The sequence below is a fragment of the Anarhichas minor genome, unplaced genomic scaffold, assembly GCF_050575085.1.
Source record: "Anarhichas minor isolate MPS153535 unplaced genomic scaffold, ASM5057508v1 ptg000123l, whole genome shotgun sequence".
In the NCBI taxonomy this organism is placed as follows: Eukaryota; Metazoa; Chordata; class Actinopteri; order Perciformes; family Anarhichadidae; genus Anarhichas; species Anarhichas minor.
Window position 1 is genome coordinate 936,059 of NW_027466569.1, and position 21,972 is coordinate 958,030.

The 21,972-nt window shown below is 42.8% G+C and overlaps 1 protein-coding gene across 5 annotated transcripts in view; it reads left to right on the top strand.

Annotated features, from left to right (window-relative positions):
• The window catches only part of vps13c (vacuolar protein sorting 13 homolog C), a 64,546-nt gene that overhangs the window by 1,777 nt on the left and 40,797 nt on the right, over positions 1-21,972 (top strand). For all 5 annotated transcript variants that reach the window (XM_076083206.1, XM_076083202.1, XM_076083204.1 and 2 more), the window contains exons 4-32: positions 301-396; positions 2,581-2,682; positions 4,853-4,962; positions 5,121-5,180; positions 5,569-5,628; positions 5,890-5,970; positions 6,705-6,762; positions 7,053-7,180; positions 7,632-7,738; positions 7,936-8,110; positions 8,347-8,409; positions 8,490-8,634; positions 9,814-9,914; positions 10,254-10,396; positions 10,477-10,669; positions 10,750-10,864; positions 11,448-11,584; positions 12,075-12,201; positions 12,278-12,395; positions 12,487-12,619; positions 18,882-18,954; positions 19,185-19,282; positions 19,369-19,522; positions 20,136-20,215; positions 20,861-20,920; positions 21,001-21,151; positions 21,237-21,353; positions 21,430-21,533; positions 21,654-21,821. In XM_076083206.1, the coding sequence (XP_075939321.1) occupies positions 301-396; positions 2,581-2,682; positions 4,853-4,962; positions 5,121-5,180; positions 5,569-5,628; positions 5,890-5,970; positions 6,705-6,762; positions 7,053-7,180; positions 7,632-7,738; positions 7,936-8,110; positions 8,347-8,409; positions 8,490-8,634; positions 9,814-9,914; positions 10,254-10,396; positions 10,477-10,669; positions 10,750-10,864; positions 11,448-11,584; positions 12,075-12,201; positions 12,278-12,395; positions 12,487-12,619; positions 18,882-18,954; positions 19,185-19,282; positions 19,369-19,522; positions 20,136-20,215; positions 20,861-20,920; positions 21,001-21,151; positions 21,237-21,353; positions 21,430-21,533; positions 21,654-21,821 (3,257 nt within the window). The remainder of the gene's footprint in view (positions 1-300; positions 397-2,580; positions 2,683-4,852; positions 4,963-5,120; positions 5,181-5,568; positions 5,629-5,889; positions 5,971-6,704; positions 6,763-7,052; positions 7,181-7,631; positions 7,739-7,935; positions 8,111-8,346; positions 8,410-8,489; positions 8,635-9,813; positions 9,915-10,253; positions 10,397-10,476; positions 10,670-10,749; positions 10,865-11,447; positions 11,585-12,074; positions 12,202-12,277; positions 12,396-12,486; positions 12,620-18,881; positions 18,955-19,184; positions 19,283-19,368; positions 19,523-20,135; positions 20,216-20,860; positions 20,921-21,000; positions 21,152-21,236; positions 21,354-21,429; positions 21,534-21,653; positions 21,822-21,972) is intronic.

A 21,972-nucleotide genomic window follows, 5' to 3' on the forward strand; every position in this document is an offset into this window, starting at 1 on the left:
TAATGGTGATAAATCATCTTCTATATATTATAAATATGACCCAGAGTCCTCTTCATGTGAGGACGAGACGAGACCTTTAAAAGAAGTCTTGAGACAAAGACTGATCCTGAGTTCTACACTTAAACAAAGCCTTGAATCTATTATCTATATGTTATTCTGTAAGTTAACTTCTTTAAAAGGACATTAATAATTAAATGAAGAATGTTAAAAACACCTCACATGGAAACGGAGGACTGAACAACGTAACCTGATGAACTAACCTCACACAGCTGCTGAGGACTTCCTGTTTGTCTCTTCTAGGGAAGCTGACGTTGAAGATTCCCTGGAAGAATCTCTACAATGACGCTGTGGTCGCCACGCTGGACGGCCTGTACCTGCTGGTGGTTCCTGGAGCCAGTAAGTGACGCTTTAAACCTTCTCGTGTGTCCGTCATGTGTGAGGACGACAGGCTTTACACATGTTTATCCATCAGCATTAGTATTCACACTCTCCCAAGTAAAGCTCTATGGAGAGAGCTCCATCCGTTGACACAGTGCCTCCATCACCAGTCCATTTACTTCAATATCACACAAAGAAGAGATCAGGAACCACATCCTCCAGTTCCTCCTGAAAGATCCCAAGGTGTTCCCAGGCTCCTCTAGGTCCTCCCAGGTTTGAAGATGGGTCTTTGTGATGCCGCCGGAAAGCCTTTCCACGGCCTCTAGTTTAGTTTCTCCAGCAATCACAGAAGCTGCAGTCCTTCTGACGTCCTGATACCAGGAGTCTCATGGGCCGAGCAGGTCTGAAAGGACTTCTTCTTCAGCTCGATGGCCTCCTTCACCGCTCGTACGACAACCATCTTCTGGTTACAACTCTGAGCGGCCTCCTGCACAATGGTGACTCTGAGCAGGATCCACCCAGACGTCTCTAGGACGGGAGTTGAAGATCTTGTGGACTCTGCTGGTGTCTTTGCGTTGACGTTGTATGTAATCTCTTCCAGCGTTTTGCTGTGAACTCTGCGTGAGAGGAGGTTCCATGCGGCAGGTTCTTTGCATTCGTGATCACAGAAAATGGAGAACTTTGAGAATGTTGATTTACCAACGAGGAGAAATCCCCAAGAAGTATAAAAGATCCAAACGTTTCCTCGTCAGGGTTCCACGTGGTGGTCGTGGAACCGTCCTGGGGATCATAAGTCTGGCCCCTCACCTGGGACAAGGTCTGACTCGGGGGTCCTCTCATGAGCTGGTTCACCTGATTACACCGACTACACTACTAATACACAGCTGGGTTCAATAGTTAAACATCCATCAAACTTTCTCCAGTTTTATAAATCTTCTCAATACTTGTGAGGTCGTCTACACTGAGAGTCAGTAGAGGACCTGTGAGGGGAGCCGGCGGATTGGCTGGTCCAGTCTGGAGGTGGAGCTTGTACATAATGGAGTATGATTGATGACGTGTGTTCTCAGTAGTTGTGCGTGTGTGTTCCAGCTGGATCTCAGCTGACAGCGTGTCCATATAACAGTAAGATCACGAGGTTCAGAGGTGGAGGTTCAGGTCCGATCCGGTCTCTGGGAGTCCTGTCGGGGTTGCACGACGTCCACATAATAGTAACGATGATAATAACTATAATGATAATAATAATATATTCTCTGTTGTGATCTGATGGAAAATGTTCAGATCTCCTTCACAATAAAAGCAGTCTTTGCTGTCAGATTCCTGCAGCGGGAGAGCTTTTACTGTGAAGGAGCTACAGTCACATAGACTAGATACTAGTCTATGTGACTGTAGATACTAGATACATGCACGTGTTGTTAGCATCGAATGCTAACTGGTTACACTTTTAGATGAAACAAGACGAATGAGTAGAAGCAGCTTGTGCAGCCCTGTGCTCACACACTGACCTGTGGTGATTGGTTTCTAATCTGGGAGGATTTACTCATAATCTATAATTTAGAGTCACTGGTAGTGGGAGGAGGCTGTTGTATCGGTACGGAGCAGCAGAGGTGTGGACTCAAAGGTTAAGACGTTACACGGGAGCAAAGAATCCTCTTTTTATTCTCCTCACAACATAATACGACATGATTTAACTGCTATAGTCTAACTACTACTACTAAGTCTCTGTTATTGTATTATACTGTTACTCTATTTGAAGCAATTTAAAATGTTAAGGGCACAACATGACTTGTTTAATTAAGGACTCGAAGCACAGAGTTGAAGTGGTGGACCTTGGTGGACTGGACCCTGGACTTTAGTAAAGCTGTGACTCTGACCACCTCTGCTGACCAGTACCAGTCCTGATGGGTTCTGGTGCTAGTGAACACATGCTGCTTCCTGTTTCCAGGTGTCTGTTGGTTTACGGTTGAGTAAAGAGACTCTGATCTGTTTCTTTACTTTCTATCTGAACAGCTGGTCCGGTGGGTTGACTTCCTGTTAGCAACACGTTCCTCTCTGAAGATCATTCAGTTCTTTAACCTGCAGTGAAAGCATCTGAAGTTCAGCGCTGTAGAGAATAAGTCCGCTGGTTCTTTTCCCCTGTTCTTCCCATTTTACCGACAGTGCCTGAATGCAGCATCAACTCTTTTGTTTGTGTTTTTTTCGTAGCAATAAAGTACGATGCAGCGAAAGAGGAGCGCGACCAGCAGGAGGCCAAGCAGAGGGAGCTGCAACGCATCGAGGAGGCGCTACAGCTGGCTGCACGCAGAGGTGAGACAGGCTGACCTCCGACCTCTGACTGACCTCTGACTGACCTCTGACTGGCCTCTGACCTGTAACAGGACTCACCTCTCGTGTTCTTCTGCTGCTAATTTGAAGCTTTCTGGTGATTTTCTTTCGTGCATTTAACGCTCGCTGCCATATTTGTAACGTGCAAAGCTGGCTGCAGAACGAATGAAGGAATGAAGGAAGGATTAAAGGAAGGAATGAAGGAATGAATGAAGGATTGAAGGAAGAAATGTAGGAAGGAAGGAAGGAAGGAATGAATGAATGAATGAATGAAGGAATGAATGAATGAAGGCTTGAATGAAGGAATGAGGGATTGAAGGAATGAAGGCTTGAAGGAATGAAGGAATGAATGAAGGAAGGAATGAATGAATGAAGGAAGGAAGGAAGGAAGGAAGGAAGGAATGAAGGAATGAATGAAGGAAGGAAGGAATGAAGGATTTAATGAATGAAGGATGGAATGAATGAATGAAGGAAGGAAGGAAGGAAGGAAGGAAGGAATGAAGGAATGAATGAAGGAAGGATTGAATGAAGGATTGAATGAATGAATGAAGGACTGCACGGTGGTGTAGTGGCTAGCACTGTCACCTCACAGCAAGAGGGACCCGGGTTCGACCCCCGATCCGGGGTGGTCCTTCTGTGTGGAGTTTGCACGTTCTCCCCGTTGCAGCGTGGGTTCCCTCCGGGTTCTCCGGCTTCCTCCCACAGTCCAAAGACATGCAGCTTAGGTTATTTGGAGACTCGAAATTGCCCGTAGGGTGTGAATGTGAGCGTGAATGTTTGTCTGTCTCTATATGTGCCCTGCGATGAACTGGCGACCTGTCCAGGGTGTACCTTGCCTTCGCCCAATGTTAGCTGGGATCGGCTCCAGCGCCCTGCGACCCTCAACAGGATAAGCGGTTTGGATGGATGGATGGATGAATGAAGGATTGAATGAAGGAATGAATGAAGGCTTGAATGAAGGAATGAAGGAATGAAGGGTTGAAGGAATGAAGGATTGAAGGAAGGAATGAAGGAATGAAGGATTGAAGGAAGGAATGAAGGAAGGAATGAATGAAGGAAGGAATGAATGAAGGAAGGAATGAATGAAGGAAGGAATGAATGAAGGAAGGAATGAAGGGTTGAAGGAATGAAGGGTTGAATGAATGAAGGAAGGAAGGATTGAAGGAAGGAATGAAGAAATGAAGGAATGAAGAAATGAAGGAAGGAATGAAGGGTTGAAGGAATGAAGGATTGAAGGAAGGAAGGAATGAATGAGTAAATGAATGAGTGAATGAATGAGTAAATGAATGACGGAATGAGTGAATGAATGAATGTATTAACATGTTGTCCGTTATGTTCATGCTGCGTTTGCTGTCAGCGTCTCAAACTGGAGATCTGCTGTTCAGCCTGGAGAGTGTTGTTTACAAGGATCCTCACAATGGTAACACACACACACACACACACACACACAGTAACACACAGAATGATGTGTAACACGGTCTTTATAGACCACATTGTGTTGGTAAACATAAGGCGTATTGTTGTGGGCGGAGCAGATGAGAGCTCCGGAGAGCTGGAACATTAGCTTTCCTGAGGTTAGCAAGAAGAAGGCTAAGCTAAACTATTAACGCCATATTGTATTTTATTTTCTGGCACAGAACAACACAGCTTCTGTCTCTGCGTCCTGCTTCCTGTCTGTGTTTTTCGGGCTTTCTGTCACTAACTGCTCTCTCTCTCTTTAACGCTGCCAAAAGTCCCAAAAGGATCTAAAAAACATAAAAAGCCTAGAAAAGGCTTAAAGAAGCTGAAACGGCATGAGAACAAAGCAGGTGAGGTTTTTCTGATTTCACTGTGTTTCACCTGGTCCAGGTCCGGATGTCCTGGTCTCAGGTGTCTGTTCAGGTCCAGGTCTGATCAGCCAACAGACATCCTGGTCTCAGGTGTCTGTTCAGGTCCAGGTCTGATCAGCCAACAGACATCCTGGTCTCAGGTGTCTGTTCAGGTCCAGGTCTGGTCAGCCGACAGACATCCTGGTCTCAGATGTCTGTTCAGGTCCAGGTCTGGACATCCTGGTCTCCAGGTGTCTGTTCAGGTCCAGGTCTGATCAGCTGACAGACGCTCTGGTCTCGGGTCTCAGGACTGGTCTCTCTTCATGGTCTTGTGTTGATTTCAGAAAAGCCTCAGGAGAACAAGAAGGACACGTTCGCGGAGAAACTGGCGACTCAGGTGATCAAAAACCTGCAGGTGAAGATCAGCAGCATCCACCTGCGCTACGAGGACGACGTGAGTACCGGTCCAGGTTCTGGTTCTGATCTAGGTTGAGGTTGAGGTTCAGGCTCTGTGTTTTTGTCCAGGTGTACACATTTCAGTGTGATGTCATTGTTCTGACGGACAGGTGGACCAGGTCTAACCTGTGAGTGTCATGTGACTGTTTGTTTCAGCTGTCAGACCCACAGCGCCCCCTGTCTATGGGAGTCACTCTGTCAGAGCTCAGCCTGCAGGTAACTCCTCCTACTTCTGTACTTTCCTCTTAAAGTTGCATCCTCTCTACTGTCCACCAGGGGACGACTCCTCTGGTTGTATAGAAGTCTATGAGAAAATGACTCTACTTCTCTCTTGATTTATTACCTCAGTAAACATTGTAAACATGAGTTTATGGTCTCAATCTCTAGTTTCAAGTCTTCTTCAATACAGCATGATGTTCATTTAGTAAATGATGTTGTTCACTGGTTGCAAAAAAACAAGGTGGCAACAGCCGTAATCCAAGATGGTAACGGCAAAATCTCTGAATTTGTCCACAAACCCATGAGAGACGTCACAATGACTACGTCCACTTATTGTATACAGACTATGGTGTGAGTGACCCGCTGTTTGTTTCTTTTTTTTCAGACTACTGATGAAAACTGGAAGTCGTGCATCCTGAACGAAGCAGCAAAGATCATCTATAAGGTGAAAGGGGTTACTAGTAACTAGTACTTACTAGATGTTCCCCAGTAAAAGTCTCTAGAAGTGTATGATTCAACGTTTTCCCATTGGTTTCAGTAAACAAAAGTGATTGCACCCTAAAATGAGCTGAAGTTGAATGTTTGTGTCACAGTGTTCTGTGATGTGATTGGTTGGTCAGTTTGATGGGGCGATGTAGAAACAATCGGCCTCTGTGACTGTAGTTTTTCATTGTTTTTGACTTCTTTGTGTGTTTGTTTGTGTCAGCTCGGCCGTCTGGATTGTCTCTGCGCCTACTGGAACGTCAACAGTCCGATCTTTTACAAAGGATCATGGGAAGACATCGTGGTGAGTCAATGCTGTTTGTCTTGTTTTAGACAAAAACAATCTCATTAGTCAGCAGAGTTACAACTATGGTTACAACCAACCAACCAAGACCAACGAAGACCAACCAAGACCAACCAAGGCCAACCAAGACCAACCAAGACCAACCAACCGACCGACCAACCAACCAAGACCGACCAACCAACCAACCGACCGACCAACCAACCAAAACCAACCAACCAAGACCAACCAACCGACCGACGAACCAACCAAGACCAACCGACCGACCAACCAACCAAGACCGACCAACCAACCAAGACCAACCAACCAACCAACCAAGACCAACCAACCAATCAATCGACCAAACGATCGACCGACTAAGACCAACTAACAAACCAATCAATCCATTTTTGCTTTCTGGTCAACCCAAAAGAAAACACAACTGCCAGAGTCCTCACAAGATCTATGTTGATGTATAAAGTTTGATTTTACATAAACATAAACATAAACATACATAAACTCTGTGATGGACAGATAACGTATTGAAGTAATAAGGAATCAGGATCGCACTTTATTTGATAGCTTATGGAGCTACGGTAGAGCGATTACATATTCGTGACATAAATGTTATCATAATAATTATTATAATTTGTAATAATTTGTAATCGAACTCTGTTCTTCATCACATTCACTGTTTCTGTGTTTTAAACTCTCTACTGCAACTAATAATCCTCCTCTTCCTCCTCCTCCTCCTCCAGAATCAGCTGAAGTGTGGAATCAGCAGTAAAGATCAGGAGCTTCCTCACTATCAGTACAGTGAGTTCATCACTTTATTATTATTTATTAATATTAACCGCTCAGAACAAAGAGACATTTCTTCAGTGAACATCTGGAGGAAGATTTAGATGTTTGACTGAAACTTGTTTTAGTCTCATTGTGAAACAAAAGACAAAGTTGTCAATTATAGTTTTTGTCTCGTTTTTCTGTGGGCACAGTTTGACCCTCACAGGGACCTGTAGCCTGCACATAAACACTGAACATAATGTGTTTGTTTTCAGCTGGGTGTTTCATCCATATCAACACTTCCTTTCTCACTTTGTTTGTAGTTTTCAAGCCGATCTTCGCTTCGGCTAAAATGTGCATCAACCCGAATGCTGAGCTGGAGCTGAAAACTCCAAAAGCAAACCTTCACCTGGAGGTCCAGAACATCGCCATAGAGATGACCAAACCACAGGTAACGTGATGTGAGACGGTCAGAAGTATCACTAACAGCCAGGGACAAGGACAACAAAACAGATATTATAAACTAAAAGCTCAGTAAAGCTCTCCGGTTCAATAACAAAGAAAAGCAGTGAGAACGTTTGAGAAGTTACTTTTGAGATGTTCAACTTCCTCCTGACGAGGAGAGAAAACTGAAGCACCAGAGAGCCGGTCCGGCGCCACAGATCAGGCTCGCAGAATCAGTAATCTCTTTCAAATCACTTCTTAAAACACACTTTTATTTTTATCGAGCTTTCTGTTCTCGTTATTATCGTCTTGTTTTTGCTGATTTTGTCTGTCAAAGCATTTTGTAAACTCTGTTTTTGAAGGTGCTGTATAAATAAAGTTATTATTATTATTATTATTATCTTGACGAGTCAAAGAGAGACAGACGGGTGAGACGAGTGTGTTGTGGTCCTCTGCAGTACGTGACCATGGTGGAGGTGCTGGAGTCCATCGACTACATGGTGAAGAACGCCCCCTACAGGAAGTTCAGGCCGGACGCCCCCGTCCACCAAAACGCCAAACTCTGGTGAGTTCAACACAAATCTTAATGTCAGAGAGAAAGACGAACAATTCAATGTAGAGTCTAGAATTTGACTTTGACTTCCTGTCAGCGCCCCCTACAGGCTCCAGAGTTCAGTGCAGACCTCTAGTCTGCACTCAAGGTGCAAAGTCTCACCTGAAGGTTTTGGGGGGGTGTTTGTTTCTTTCCCGTGCTCCTGCCAGGTGGAGGTACGGCTTCAACAGCATCCTGGAGGTCCACATCAGACGCTTGGGTCACATGTGGTCCTGGTCCAGCATCAGAAAGCACAGAGAGAACCTGAAAGCCTACAAGACCGCCTACAAGGCCAAACTGCTGAGCCAGAACAAGCCGAGCCAGGACACCGAGCGACACATCCAGGTGCCCCTGAACGCACCACGAACACAACATCTGGCTTAATCAGCACAAATACCTGACTGCACCCAACACACGCAATGTATCTGAGATATATATAATATATTCTGAGTATTTGAAGAAGCTGAGGTTTGCTACCGGCCTGAACACCGTCAGTAAAACAAACGCACTAGATTCAACCTCAGATCTGAAGCTCTGCTCGTACAGTCTCAGGAATAACTGGAGTTTGTTTGTCTCACCAGGATCTGGAGAAAGTTCTGGACGTCTTCAACATCACATTGATCCGGCAGCAGGCCCACATGGAGGTAAACACCATCCCTCACCAGAGTCCAGTTTAACTAGAGCCTCCTCTTCCTCCTCCTCCTTACTCTTCTTCCTCTTCCAGGTGATCAGGTCGGGACAGAAGGTGGTGGGGAAGAAGGCGGCGGGGGGGCAGAAGCCTGGAGGAGGAGGAGGATTCTTCAGCGGCTTCTTTGGTAAAAAGGCCAAGAAGGAGGAGCAGGAGCCAGAGGAGAACAAGGAGACGGAGAGTAAGTGGAAATAACGGCATTGAAATTGAGTTGTTTTCCATATTCGGTGTATATAATTACACATATTATATTTATGTCTAATTATCTTCAATGACTTCAGGGTGAGAAGACACACCTCTCATCGTCATCATCAAGTTTATTCAAACTCCAAACCTTTATTGGAGCTATGATGAGTAATAATAAGATCATAATGAACTAGAGAGTCAGCCATGACTGGAGGCGCGGGCTCAGTGGAATATAATCTCACTTTTATTTTCTCTTTTCTAAGAAACAGCTGATCAGAAACAAGTCAGTTTGTTTAACTCAACCAGTTTGGAGCAAATAAATCCAGGATTAGTCTCAGTCGGGCGAGTTCTAATAGTTCTTTCATGTCCGCTAGTGTTGTCCATGTTTCATGTCTGTTTGGAGACGAAGACGATATGAATGAATATCCAGGAAGACGTCCACGTCATAAAACAGCTGATCGGTGATTTGACTTGAATGTTCGCTGCGTCACAACTCATTCAGGTGTTTCTTCACATCCTGTTTAGTGCATCAACTCTTATCTTCTAATGGCATATTTCAAAATGTGCATAAAAATATGAATGGAAAACACGGCTCATGTTAAATACAAAAAACTAATTTAGTCATTTAAGTCTTTAAGTCTTTTACATTTTTCAAAAAATCCTTAAAGCTAGTACAATAATAATAATATTGATAATACAAGTTGACGAAAAGACAGTGTTGGAGGAAGTTTTCAGATCCCTTTGCTGCAGTAAAAGTATTAATACCTCACTTAAAATGTACTGTAAAAATGTTTCTCATGTAAAAGTACGTCAGTATAATCAATAAAATGTATAAAAACTGTGACTGTTCTATTAAATATTCTATCATTAAACTACTCATGGGTTTATTATGAGAGTAGTTTGTTATGCTGGAGCTCTTTTTAACTTGTTAACTAATGATTATGCTCATTATTCTCTCAGCTGGACTTCTATAAACTCTTGGGAATATTTTTGAAACTCTTCATATTTTTTGTGTGTAAAAATCTTAATTTGTAAAGTGACTAAAGGTAGAAGTAGAAAGTACCATGAAAATACAAGACTAGAGTAAAGTACAAGTACCCCTAGTGATGTACTGAAGTGCAGCACTTGATTAAAAAGTACTTGCAACATTGTGTATTACTCCTCTGGTGTTCAGGTTCGGGGTTGGACGACCTCCTGACGGCTGAGGAGAAAGAAAAACTTTACACCGCCATCGGCTACAGCGGCAGCTCTCACAACCTGACTTTACCCAAGCAGGTCAGCACACACACACACACACACACACACACACACACACACACATGGAAGTAGTGTTAGAATCTAATGGACAGGTTTCTATGAAATTAACCGATCTCCTTCCTGCTCCTCAGAGGATGAACCCCTTTAGATTTGAATGACTGCACCATGTTTCCTCCAGGACACATGTTGAGCTCCTCTACTGTTCAGTGTGTAACAAATCAGATAAATCCTCAACATAGTGGTTGTTCTGTCCTTCAGTTTCAAGTGGATTCCTGGTTTAAGTAGAACCAGGACTTGGTTGGTGAACCAGGTTTAACCCGTGTGTGTGTGTGTGTGTGTGTGTGTGTGTGTTTTCAGTATGTTGCAGTGGTCGTCAGCTTCCAGTTGTTCAGCACCTCAGTGACGGTCAGAGAGCAGCCGGATGTGCCGGAAATCCTCAAAATCCAGATGATCGACCTCAGCACCAAAATATCTCAGAGACCCGGAGCGCAGGCCTTCAGGTGAGTCTCTACCCCCCCATAGCACCACAGGTTGGATCCCCTTGTGTAGCGTCTATAGTGATGTGTTGTCCTACCTGCAGGGTGGAGGCGGCGCTGCAGCACTGGTTCGTCACAGGTCTACAGCAGCAGGGGGAGGTGCCTTCGCTCATCGCCTCGGTGGGAGACTCGTCCTCCTCGCTGCTCGACGTCGTGTTCGAGTTGAACCCCGAGGAGTCCGCCGCCGACCAGCTGCTCAGAGTCCACTCTCAGCCCGTCGAGATCATCTATGACGCAGTAAACCTCGGATCACTCGAGTCAGTTTTTTTGTGTCTGTTTGTGAGGAACAATTTCAGCGAATAGTTTTTTCTTTCCAGCTGACGGTGAACAGTGTGGTGGACTTCTTTAAGGCCGGGAAAGGTGTCGATCTGGAGGTCCTGACCTTGGCCACGCTCTCCAAACTGGAGGAGATCAAAGACAAAACTGCCACAGGTCAGTTAAAATAATGTATTAAAAGGTTTTAGAGTCACAACGTTTAAACCAAGCGTTCATGTTCCCCAGAGGATGAATCTCCCTGAGCTGAAACTACAGCTGAGTCTGATTATGATTGTTATTAAAGTCTAGAGTTTTGATTTAAGTCCAGTCTGACTGTTTAGAGCTGAGTCTAACAACAGAGTCTGAATCCAGTATTTAAACTGCTTCTCCAATCAGAAACACCTTTGAGTCTGAATTGAATCTTAAATATGTTTTGAAAATTGCAAATAACAAAAGAAAAATCAAAGATTTTCCAGTCGAGGACAATCTGGTCCTCATCAGGAGTCTGGTGGATTCTGGTTTCACTTGATCCAGTAGAGGACAGTCTGGTCCTCATCAGGACTCTGGTGGATTCTGGTTTCACTTGATCCAGTAGAGGACAGTCTGGTCCTCATCAGGAGTCTGGTGGATTCTGGTTTCACTTGATCCAGTAGAGGACAGTCTGGTCCTCATCAGGACTCTGGTGGATTCTGGTTTCACTTGATCCAATAGAGGACAATCCGGACCTCATCAGGACTCTGATGGATTCTCATCTTTGCAGGTTTGTCTCACATCATTGAGACCAGGAAGGTCCTGGACTTGAGGATTGACCTGAAGCCGTCCTACCTGCTCATACCCAAGGCTGGTTTCTACAGCAGCATGTCGGACCTCATCATCGTAGACTTTGGCAGCTTACAGGTCAGTTCTTATTTTTTTATTTCCAGTCAAAGAAGTTTAAAATGATTTTAAAAACAAAGCTCACCTGAATGTCGTCATGGTTTTTAATGATCGTAGCTTTACATTTTCCTGGTGCCGAGGATAAACCCCACAGCTTATTTTGTACTGAAATTAAATTTGGGGGAATTTTAGCCAAACTTCCGGGTTTGTATTCAGATTTTTGGGGTCGCACCGCTCCAATTTATTTTGCTTTGCATCCAGATGTTTTATTTATTTATTTGTTAACCCAAATTCACTTTTATATTTGAGTTTACATAATATGTGGAATCAAAGTTTTTGTTTTTAAACAACCCTAACCCTTATTTTTCTTTGGGCTGAACAGACAGAACTTTCTTTATCCCGAGGAAAATAGTTGATTTGTTGTTTTTACTTTCCAGATGTTGGTTTGATTTCACAGCTGTTTGTGTTCAGTTTATTAGGTTTGGTTGAACGTGTGTGTGTGTGTGTGTAGTTGAACAGCGTTGAGCAGAGCGGTTCATCTTCGTCCTCCTTCTCCTCTCTGGAGGAAATCATGGATCGAGCCTACGTGAGATACAACGTGGAGCTACGACGAGTTCAGGTGCTCTACAGCAAATCAGGTACACAACTAATACTCTCACACACACAAATACACAACTGCTTCCATATTTTATTGTTGTTGTAATTGATTTCCAGGTGAGGCCTGGAAGTCGGCTCGGCTGCAGGGTTCATCGGTCCAGCACATCCTCCAGCCGATGGACTTCACCGTCCAGCTGGCCAAGTGTATGGTGGAGAAGGACGCCAGGATGCCCAGGTACGACTTTTACCTGTGGACAGGTGTCCGATCTCTCTGCTCACTGGCCTGCATGTTATTTCAATCATATCGGGGGTGTTTGTGCGTCCAGGTTCAAGGTGTCAGGGGAGCTGCCGCTGCTGCACGTCAAGATCTCAGACCAGAAGATCCACCACGTTCTGAATCTGGTCGACAGCATCCCGCTCCCCAACATGGGGTCCCCCCCGTCCACACCCACGGAGAAGGTACACTTGGTACAGTCTGGTTGAACTGTGACCACGCCCACTGAAATGATCAGTAGCAGGTGGCTGTCGTGAGGTGTGCAGACGGCGCGGCGGACGAGGAAGTAACTCACGGACGGAGAGCTTGTAAAAGTAGTATCAGCGGAGTGTGCATAAACTAATCTGTGACTGGACTAAGGATGGGAGGGAATAGTGATGGAGAGGAGAGTGAGGATATGGATTACGATAACTGGACTGAAGTAGGGAAAAATAAACGAGCTAGAAATCGGAATAGTGGATCTGGTGGTAGTTTGGAAGGCAGAGAGGAAGGCAGGGTGATGAGGAGGAAGATTGTTGAGAATGAGGGATTCAAAGTAATTTTGAGATTTAGGGAAGGAAATGATATTAGGAAAGTTAGTCCGGTGGCGCTGACTCGCGGGTTGAAGGAGGAAGTTGGCGAAATTTTGATGGCGAAGGTGCTGCGTGATGGCGGCTTGTTGATCAAGTGTTAGGAAGAGGAGCAGAGAGAGAAAGCAATGAAGCTGAAAAAAGTGAGCAACATGGTGGTTGAGAACGCTAAGAAGACAAGTGATGGGCCCTTTGTGAGAGGCGTTATATATGGCATCCCAGTGGAGGAAAAGGTGGAGGATTTGAGATCAAGTATAAGAGGTGGAAAAATGATAGTGATTAAACGTCTGCAAGCAAGAAGAGGGGGAGAGAGGGTTGATAGTTTGTCAGTGTTGCTGGATTTCCAAGAGAGGGTGTTGCGTGCTAAAGTCACTGTGGGATATATGAGGTACAATGTAAGAGCTTATGTCCCACCACCTTTGAGGTGTTTCAAATGCCAAAAATATGGACATATTGCGGCAGCGTGCAAAGGGAAACAAAAGTGTGGAAAATGTGGAGGGGAGCATGAGTATAGGAAATGTGAGGATGGGACAGAGCTCAAATGTGCAAATTGCGGAGGTGCACATAGTGTGGCCTATGGTGGGTGTGAAGTGAGAAAGAAGGCAGTGGAAGTGCAGCAGCTAAAAGTGAAAATGAATATATCTTATGCAGAAGCAGCAAAGAAGGTTCAGAGGGAGAGTAGAGTGGAGAGGGGGGGGAAAGATATATCAAGGAAGGAACCGTCTCAACAGTCAAATGAAGAACTTGGGACAAAGAGTCAAAGGGGAGATGGGAATGTACTGACAGTAAATAAGGAGAGCTTTGTGTATTTCATGGCGGAAGTAGTTAACTGCACATTCCAAGCAAAAGGGAGATCTGAGAAGATTGAAATAATAGTAAAGAGTGCAACAAGATATTTAAATATTCATGGGATAACTGGGATGGCTGTCCAGGAAGAGCTTAAAAAACAGGAACAGTTAAACAAAGAAGCATGTTCACAGGACTAGTCATGATGTTAATTCTACAGTGGAATGCAAGGAGTCTCTTGGCAAATGGCCAAGAGTGTAAAGGTTTTCTTAATGGGTTAGAATATAAAGCAGATATAATATGTGTTGAAGAGACATGGCTTAAACCAAACTTAGATTTTGTGATTCAGGGATATGTGTGTATAAGAAGGGATAGAGAAGGGGGTAATGGGGGAGGATGTGCTACCTTTGTTAGGCAAGGGAGTTCTTATCGAGAAATAGAAAAAGGAAAAGACCTAGAATATGTAGTTGTTGAAGTGTGGTTAGAGGATGAAAGTTTGGTTGTGGTAAATTTTTACAATCCATGTCAACGATTGGAATTGGAAGCATTAGAGGCAATAAAGGGACTAGACAGAAGAAGGTTCATTTGGTGTGGTGATTTGAATGCGCATAGCACTCTCTGGGGAGGGGAAAAGACTGATAGGAATGGGTTGATAGTAGAGGAGGTGATGGACTCCTTGGGACTTGTATGTTTAAATGATGGGAGTTTCACAAGAGTGAATTACAAGTCAGGTAATGAGTCAAGTTTAGACCTGACCATAGCATCATGGTCATTGGCAGGTATTTGTGTGTGGGAGGTATGTAAGCATTCTACTGTTGGAAGTGATCATTACCCCATTTTCTGTAGAGTAGGAATAGGAAGTAGGGGGGGTCAGAAGATACAGCAGAAAAGTGGGTATTTGGAAAGGCTCAGTGGGATAAATTTAGAGAAATTAGTGAATCAAGGTTTAAAGATATAGATAGAGAACAGGATATAGAAATATTTAATGAAAATGTGAGAGATGCAATTATTGGAGCTGCCAATCAGACAATTTTAAGGAAAACCGGTACAAAGAGGCGGAAGTTAGTTCCATGATGGAATGATGAGTGCAGTGAGGTAATAAAGAAACGGAATAAGGCTTTTAAGGTTTTAAAAAACACTCACAATTTCAAAAATTTAATAGAGTACAAGAGAATGCAAGCAGTAGTACGGAAAACTATCAAAGAAACTAAAAGGAAGTATTGGAGATCATTTTGTAACACAATAGGGAGAAGCACTTCAATTAATCAAGTTTGGGGGATGATAAAGAAAATGAGTGGAGTAAAACGGGAGTGGGGGTATCCAGTATTGGAAAATGGCGGAGTGGTGGCTATCAATGATGAAGCAAAGGCAGAAATGTTAGCTAAAGCACTGATTGAGGTCCATAGTTCTGGTAATATGTCAGAGGAGGGTTTAAATGGAAGACATAGAACAAGTGAAGCAAATAAAGAATTGTTGGAAACAGATGAAGAGAGGGAAGATGCAATTAATGCTCCCTTCACTTTGGAAGAAATAAAAAGGGCCAGAAGAAAATCAGGGCTAACTGCTCCAGGTAAAGATCAGATTTGCTACATCATGTTGAACCTTCTGTCTGATTTAGAGTTAGAGGTGATTTTGCAATTGTTTAACAAAGTTTGGCAGGAAGGAAATTTACCAGAACTTTGGAAACAAGCAGTTATAGTACCCATCAGAAAACCAGGAAAAGATCCCACTAATCCATCTAACTATAGACCAATAGCATTGACTTCCCACATGTGTAAAATCATGGAGCGAATGATCACAGAAAGACTAACGTATTATTTGGAAACAAGGTATCTTAGGTCAAAGTATCAAAGTGGATTTAGAAAAGGAAGGGGAACAATGGATCCAATAGCATGTCTAGAAGCAGAGGTGAGGAAGGCACAAGTGAGTAAGGAGGTAGTGGTAGCAGTGTTTTTTGATGTGGAGAAAGCGTATGATTTACTGTGGAAAGAGGGATTATTAATCAAAATTAGGAGCATCAGGTAAAATGTTCAGATGGGTTAAACATTTTTTGTTTGGTCGATCAATAGAAGTGAGAGTGGGAAGGTGTTTGTCGGCCAGCCATTTGGTGGAAAATGGAACACCACAAGGAAGTGTGATTAGTCCTTTATTGTTCTCTATAATGATTGATGATGTATATGAAAATGTTGGACAAAATATAGGGAGATCTCTATTTGCAGATGATGGGGCACTGTGGAAAAGAGGTAGGAATGTGGAATATGTTGTGAAACAGATGCAGGAAACAATCAAAAGAGTGGAGCAGTGTGCATTGGAATGGGGCTTTAAATTTTCAGTGGAAAAAACAAATACCCTTTTCTTTACAAGAAAGAAAATTGGAACTGAGTTCAAATTGTATTTATATGGTAAGGAACTGAAAAGGACGGACTGGTACAAATGTTCAGGAATGTGGTTTGATGCTAGGCTCACATGGAATGTACATATTGATAAAATGGTTAATAAATGTAAAAAGGTGTTGAATGTAATGAGATGCTTGGTGGGAACAGAGTGGGGAGCTGACAGGGCTGCTTTGAAAGCTATATATATGGGGTTGATAAGATCAGTAACAGACTATGGCTGTGTGGCTTATAGGTCAGCATCTAAAACATTATTGGGAAAATTAGATGTAATACAAGCACAAGCATTAAGAATATGTAGTGGGGCTTTTAAAACAACATCTGTGCCAGCATTGCAGGTAGAAATGGGGGAAATGCCATTGGAGTTGAGAAGATTACAGATAATGATGACCTATTGGGCTAGTTTACAAGGACACAACAACCATCCAACAGTAAGGGCAATTGAGACATGCTGGGAACATACAAAAACGCTAACAAAGAGCTTTGGTTGGGTTGCTAAGGAGAAGGCTAGGGAATTGGGTATATTAGATAGGAGTTATTCTCCTGCAGAGGTTCTGCCAGCTATTCCTCCTTTGTTACTGCCACAGCCTGAAGTTGATCTTGGCCTCCTTGAAGCAATGAGAGATGAATGTGGGGTAAACTGTGGGATAATCAAGTCATACATCAGGAGGAATTATCACAATTATATACAAATTTATACAGATGGATCAAAAGACCCCAATAATGGTAGAACAGCAGCAGCAGCAGTAATACCAGAATTCCAGTACGAGTGTGGGAAGAGACTGAGTGATGACTTGCCGGTGTTTGCATGTGAGATGATGGGCATAGTTATTGCATTGCAGTGGGTAGAGGACGTAAGGCCAGAGAGAGTGGTGATTGCATCAGATTCATGTGCAGCACTGACGAATTTGAAATTCAGCCACTCCAGATGCAGAGAGGATTTATTGTATGAAATACTACAAGCACTATACAGAATCCATCAAATGTGGATAGTGGTTAAATTTGTGTGGGTCCCTGCTCATGTTGGAGTCGATGGCAACGAGAAGGCGGATAAAGCAGCAAAAAAGGCTTTGAAGAGTGGGAGAAATATTGTTAAATTAAATATAAGTAAGTCAGAAGCTAAAGTGGTGATTAAGGGTCAAATCAAAAAGATATGGCAGAATGAATGGAATAAAGGGAGCAAAGGACGATATCTGTTTAAAAATAAACCATTGGTTGGGAGTGCAGGGCCTAGTGGACTATTGGAAAACATAATAATGGAATGTGTGGATTTTGTGATGAAGAGGAAACTGTGGACCATGTTTTAGTGTCATGTCAGAGGTACGAGGCAGAGAGAGAAATATTAAAAAGTGGTCTAAGAGAGTTGGGAGAGGAGAATATAACTGATATATTAAAGAAAAGCTTTGGTGAAGAGTGTTGGAAGCCTCTTTTGGAGTTTTTAGAATCAACAAGACTAGTGAATAGAATTTGGGAATTATATTTATGTTATTTTGTTTTGTTTTATTTTATTTTATTTTGTCTTATTTTGTGTGTGTTTGTTTGGTTTTGGTATTAGATAATTACTTTCCTTAGTTCACACTCCAGATTAGTGGGTGGCGGTAATGCACCTAAAAGTTGTTTGCCAACCGCCATTAAAAACAAAAGAAGAAGAAGAAGAAGAAATGATCAGTAACTAAAAACTCTCTCTCTGAGCATGTGCACCAAGTTCCAAGACTTTAGGGTGGTGACGAGGTAAAGCAAAGCAGAATGATGATCAAAAGTTTGGGTTTGACGGGAAGTTTGTGGACAAACGGGAGGATTAGAAGGAGGAGTTTAGAAGTGATTTAAAAGTTAAGCAGATGGGGAGAAGTTTGGGGAGTTGTGGGGTATGTTTAGGGGAGTGATGGGGAGAAGTTTGGGGAGTTGTCGGGTATGTTTAGGGGAGTGATGGGGAGAAGTTTGGGGAGTTGTCGGGTATGTTTAGGGGAGTGATGGGGAGAAGTTTGGGGAGTTGTCGGGTATGTTTAGGGGAGCGATGGGGAGAAGTTTGGGGAGTTGTGGGGTATGTTTAGGGGAGTGATGGGGAGAAGTTTGGGGAGTTGTCGGGTATGTTTAGGGGAGTGATGGGGAGAAGTTTGGGGAGTTGTGGGGTATGTTTAGGGGAGTGATGGGGAGAAGTTTGGGGAGTTGTCGGGTATGTTTAGGGGAGTGATGGGGAGAAGTTTGGGGAGTTGTCGGGTATGTTTAGGGGAGTGATGGGGAGAAGTTTGGGGAGTTGTCGGGTATGTTTAGGGGAGCGATGGGGAGAAGTTTGGGGAGTTGTGGGGTATGTTTAGGGGAGTGATGGGGAGAAGTTTGGGGAGTTGTCGGGTATGTTTAGGGGAGTGATGGGGAGAAGTTTGGGGAGTTGTCGGGTATGTTTAGGGGAGTGATGGGGAGAAGTTTGGGGAGTTGTCGGATATGTTTAGGGGAGTGATGGGGAGAAGTTTGGGGAGTTGTGGGGTATGTTTAGGGAAGTGATGGGGAGAAGTTTGGGGAGTTGTGGGGTATGTTTAGGGGAGTGATGGGGAGAAGTTTGGGGAGTTTGTGGAGTATGTTTAGGGGAGAAGTTTGTGGAGTATGTTTAGGGGAGTGATGGGGAGACATTTGAGGAGTTGTTGGGTATGTTTAAGGGAGTGATGGGGATCTATCACCATATTTGGGTGTGTTTCCTGCTGCAGGTGCTGTCCTTGGCGGAGGCCAGACCACGAGCACTCCAGCTTCACCCCGTCCTCCTGAACACCATGGAAACAGGTCAATTATGCCTGCTCTCTGATTGGCTGTTTAACTGATACATAACCAAGAATTACAAAAAGGAAAAATAACTTTTCAAGACAAAACATATGTATCTTCATTCCGTTGGTAAAGTCACATCTGTATTTCTTAATTTTCATGACACATGAGGGTAACTAATCTTGTTTGTTACTTTTAAACCGTTAAACACAATCATCGTACACTTATTTATTGGTGCTCCTGGGTTTCAGATTCAGATGACGATGCCAGTGACAAGTCGACAGATGAGGATCAGCAGCGCTCGAGTCAGGAACTCACTGACCTTCACTTTAAGTTTGAAGTCAAAGAGGTTTGTTAGTTTCCTCTGGTCTCAGATGATCATGTGAGTTTTATAGTGACTCCATGTAAGACAGTGTGTGTGTGTGGTGTGTTCAGGTGCTGTTGGAGCTGACCCGGCAGGTGGACCAGGAGAAGACCGTCCTGTCCCTCAGCGTCTGTCAGCTGGGAGCTGAAGGGAAGAGGCGGAGCTTCGACCTGAGCGTCACTTCATACCTGCGCAGAGTCACACTCGACTACTGTGACGTACCAGGTAACGTATATCTTTACATCATGATTGGAACTTCCAAATAAATGTAAAAATATTCCATCTGATAAAAAACTGGTCGTCCTCTGACCTGCATATTAATCTCATATTCAACTAAAGGACTTTACTTTAACGTGCTCTTAATAACTGTCTTTATAGTAATTTAAAGTCTTTTTTCGAGTGTCTCTTAGATGAGATTTAATAGGTTTGTATGAGGACACATATAATGTTTTGTTTTCACCTTTTCATCGTCATCATTTTATCTAGAATGAATCTCAAACCTCCTTCGGTGGAAGTTCAAACAATCAATCTGTCTTAAAAATGCTTCTTGGATGCATTTACTTTATTATTTTTGTGACGAGATAGTTCTCATATCCACGCATGAAGTGACTAAATGTAGTTTATTTATAATACTTTTGATATTGTCTACTTCCTGGAAATGTTCACAAACTAAACGTTGTTCTCCATCTTGATGGAAATTATTCCAGAACTTAAATTAGTTTTTGTCTCTGTTGTATTTTTTATAAATATCAGAATGATGTCAACAAACCACACAAAGACAAAACAAACAAACATCTTACTGCTTTAATAGGTAAGTTCTAAAATGTGTTTTCTTCAGACGGCAGGAACAAACCTCTCCACCTGATCAGCACCTCGGAGCAGCAGGGCTCAGACCTGCTGAAGGTGGAGTTCATCAAGGTGAACACAGACTTACTCGCCTACATCAAACCTTTAGTTTTATCCCATGATAGTGACTCTAATTACATTACCGCCACTGTGTGTATATATATATATATATATATATATATATATATATATATATATATATATATATATATATATATATATATATATATATATATATATATATATATATATATATATATATATATATATATATATATATATATATATATATATATATATATATATATATATATATATATATATATATATGTATATATATATATATATATATATATATATATATATGTATATATGTATATATGTATATATATATATATATATATATATATATATATATATATATATGTATATATATATGTATATATATATATATGTATATATATATATATATATACATATATATATATATATATATATATATATATATATATATATATACATATATATATATATATGTATATATATATATATATGTATATATATATATATATATATATATATATATATACATATATATATATATATATATACATATATATATATATATATATATATATATTAGTAAATAAAGAAACATTTACTGACACACACACAAACACTGATAAACATTGTGTTTGTGTGTCTCTCGTCCTCCAGGCCGACCCCGGCGGTCCGAGCTTCCAGACTCAGTTCAACAACACGGAGCAAACACTGAAGGTGGGAGGAGGAGGAGGTTTTGTAATAAACATTTGTGTTTCTCAGGTGTTCTCACAGCTGTTTACCTGCTGGTGTTTCAGGTGGAGTTCTCCTCTCTGGACTTCCTCCTTCACACCAAAGCTCTGCTCTCAACCATAAACTACCTGAACAGCGCCGTGCCGCCGCAACTCGCCGCCGGCCGAGACCGAGATACCAAAAAGCAGGTGGAGAAGCCGGGACAGGGCCGGACAGGTGAGTCCCTACAGGTGTGTCTGTCTATTGTTGTCTCTGTCTTTGATGGGAAGGGCCTCTGAATCCCTCGTGTCTCTCTCTGCAGTGTCTAAAGGAGCCAAAGATGGCGGCGTGTTCAGCTTCAAGCTGTTCGCCATGTTGGGTTGTTTCCATGTGGAGGTGTGTGACGACCGCCGCAGCATCGCCGACATCAGAGTCCAAGGTATGAAAATCATCATGTCGCTAAACAACACACAGACTGAAGGAGTGAGCTTCACAATGTCACGTGACTCCTGCAGGAATCGATGCGTCGGTGTCGGTGCAGGCGAAGGAGACGGAGGTGTTCGCTCGACTCCGAGACATCGTGGTCACCGACGTCAACCCCAAAACCGTCCACACGAAGGTCCCTCACGTTTACACGACGCTGTGCTTCTCTGTTTACTGTGGTTCAGTAAGACATTAAAGTCATTATTATTAGCAGCTATTTGGATGAGAATGACCCCCCCCCCCCCCCCCCCTGTAGGCGGTGTCCATCATGGGCGAGGAGGTGTTCAGCTTCAGGCTCTCCTTGTTCTCGGGGGCCACAGAGGGAGACGGCTACAGCGACACGTCGAGGGTGGACGGGAAGGTCACGATGCGTCTGGGCTGCATCCAGATCGTCTACCTGCACAAGTTCCTCATGTCGCTGCTGGTCAGATATTATTTACATACATCTGTATACATATATACATATATACATGTATACATGTATACATGTATACATGTATACATGTATACATGTATACATCTTATTTATACAGGAGTATATACACAGTAATTCAGAGACAATCAATATACATATA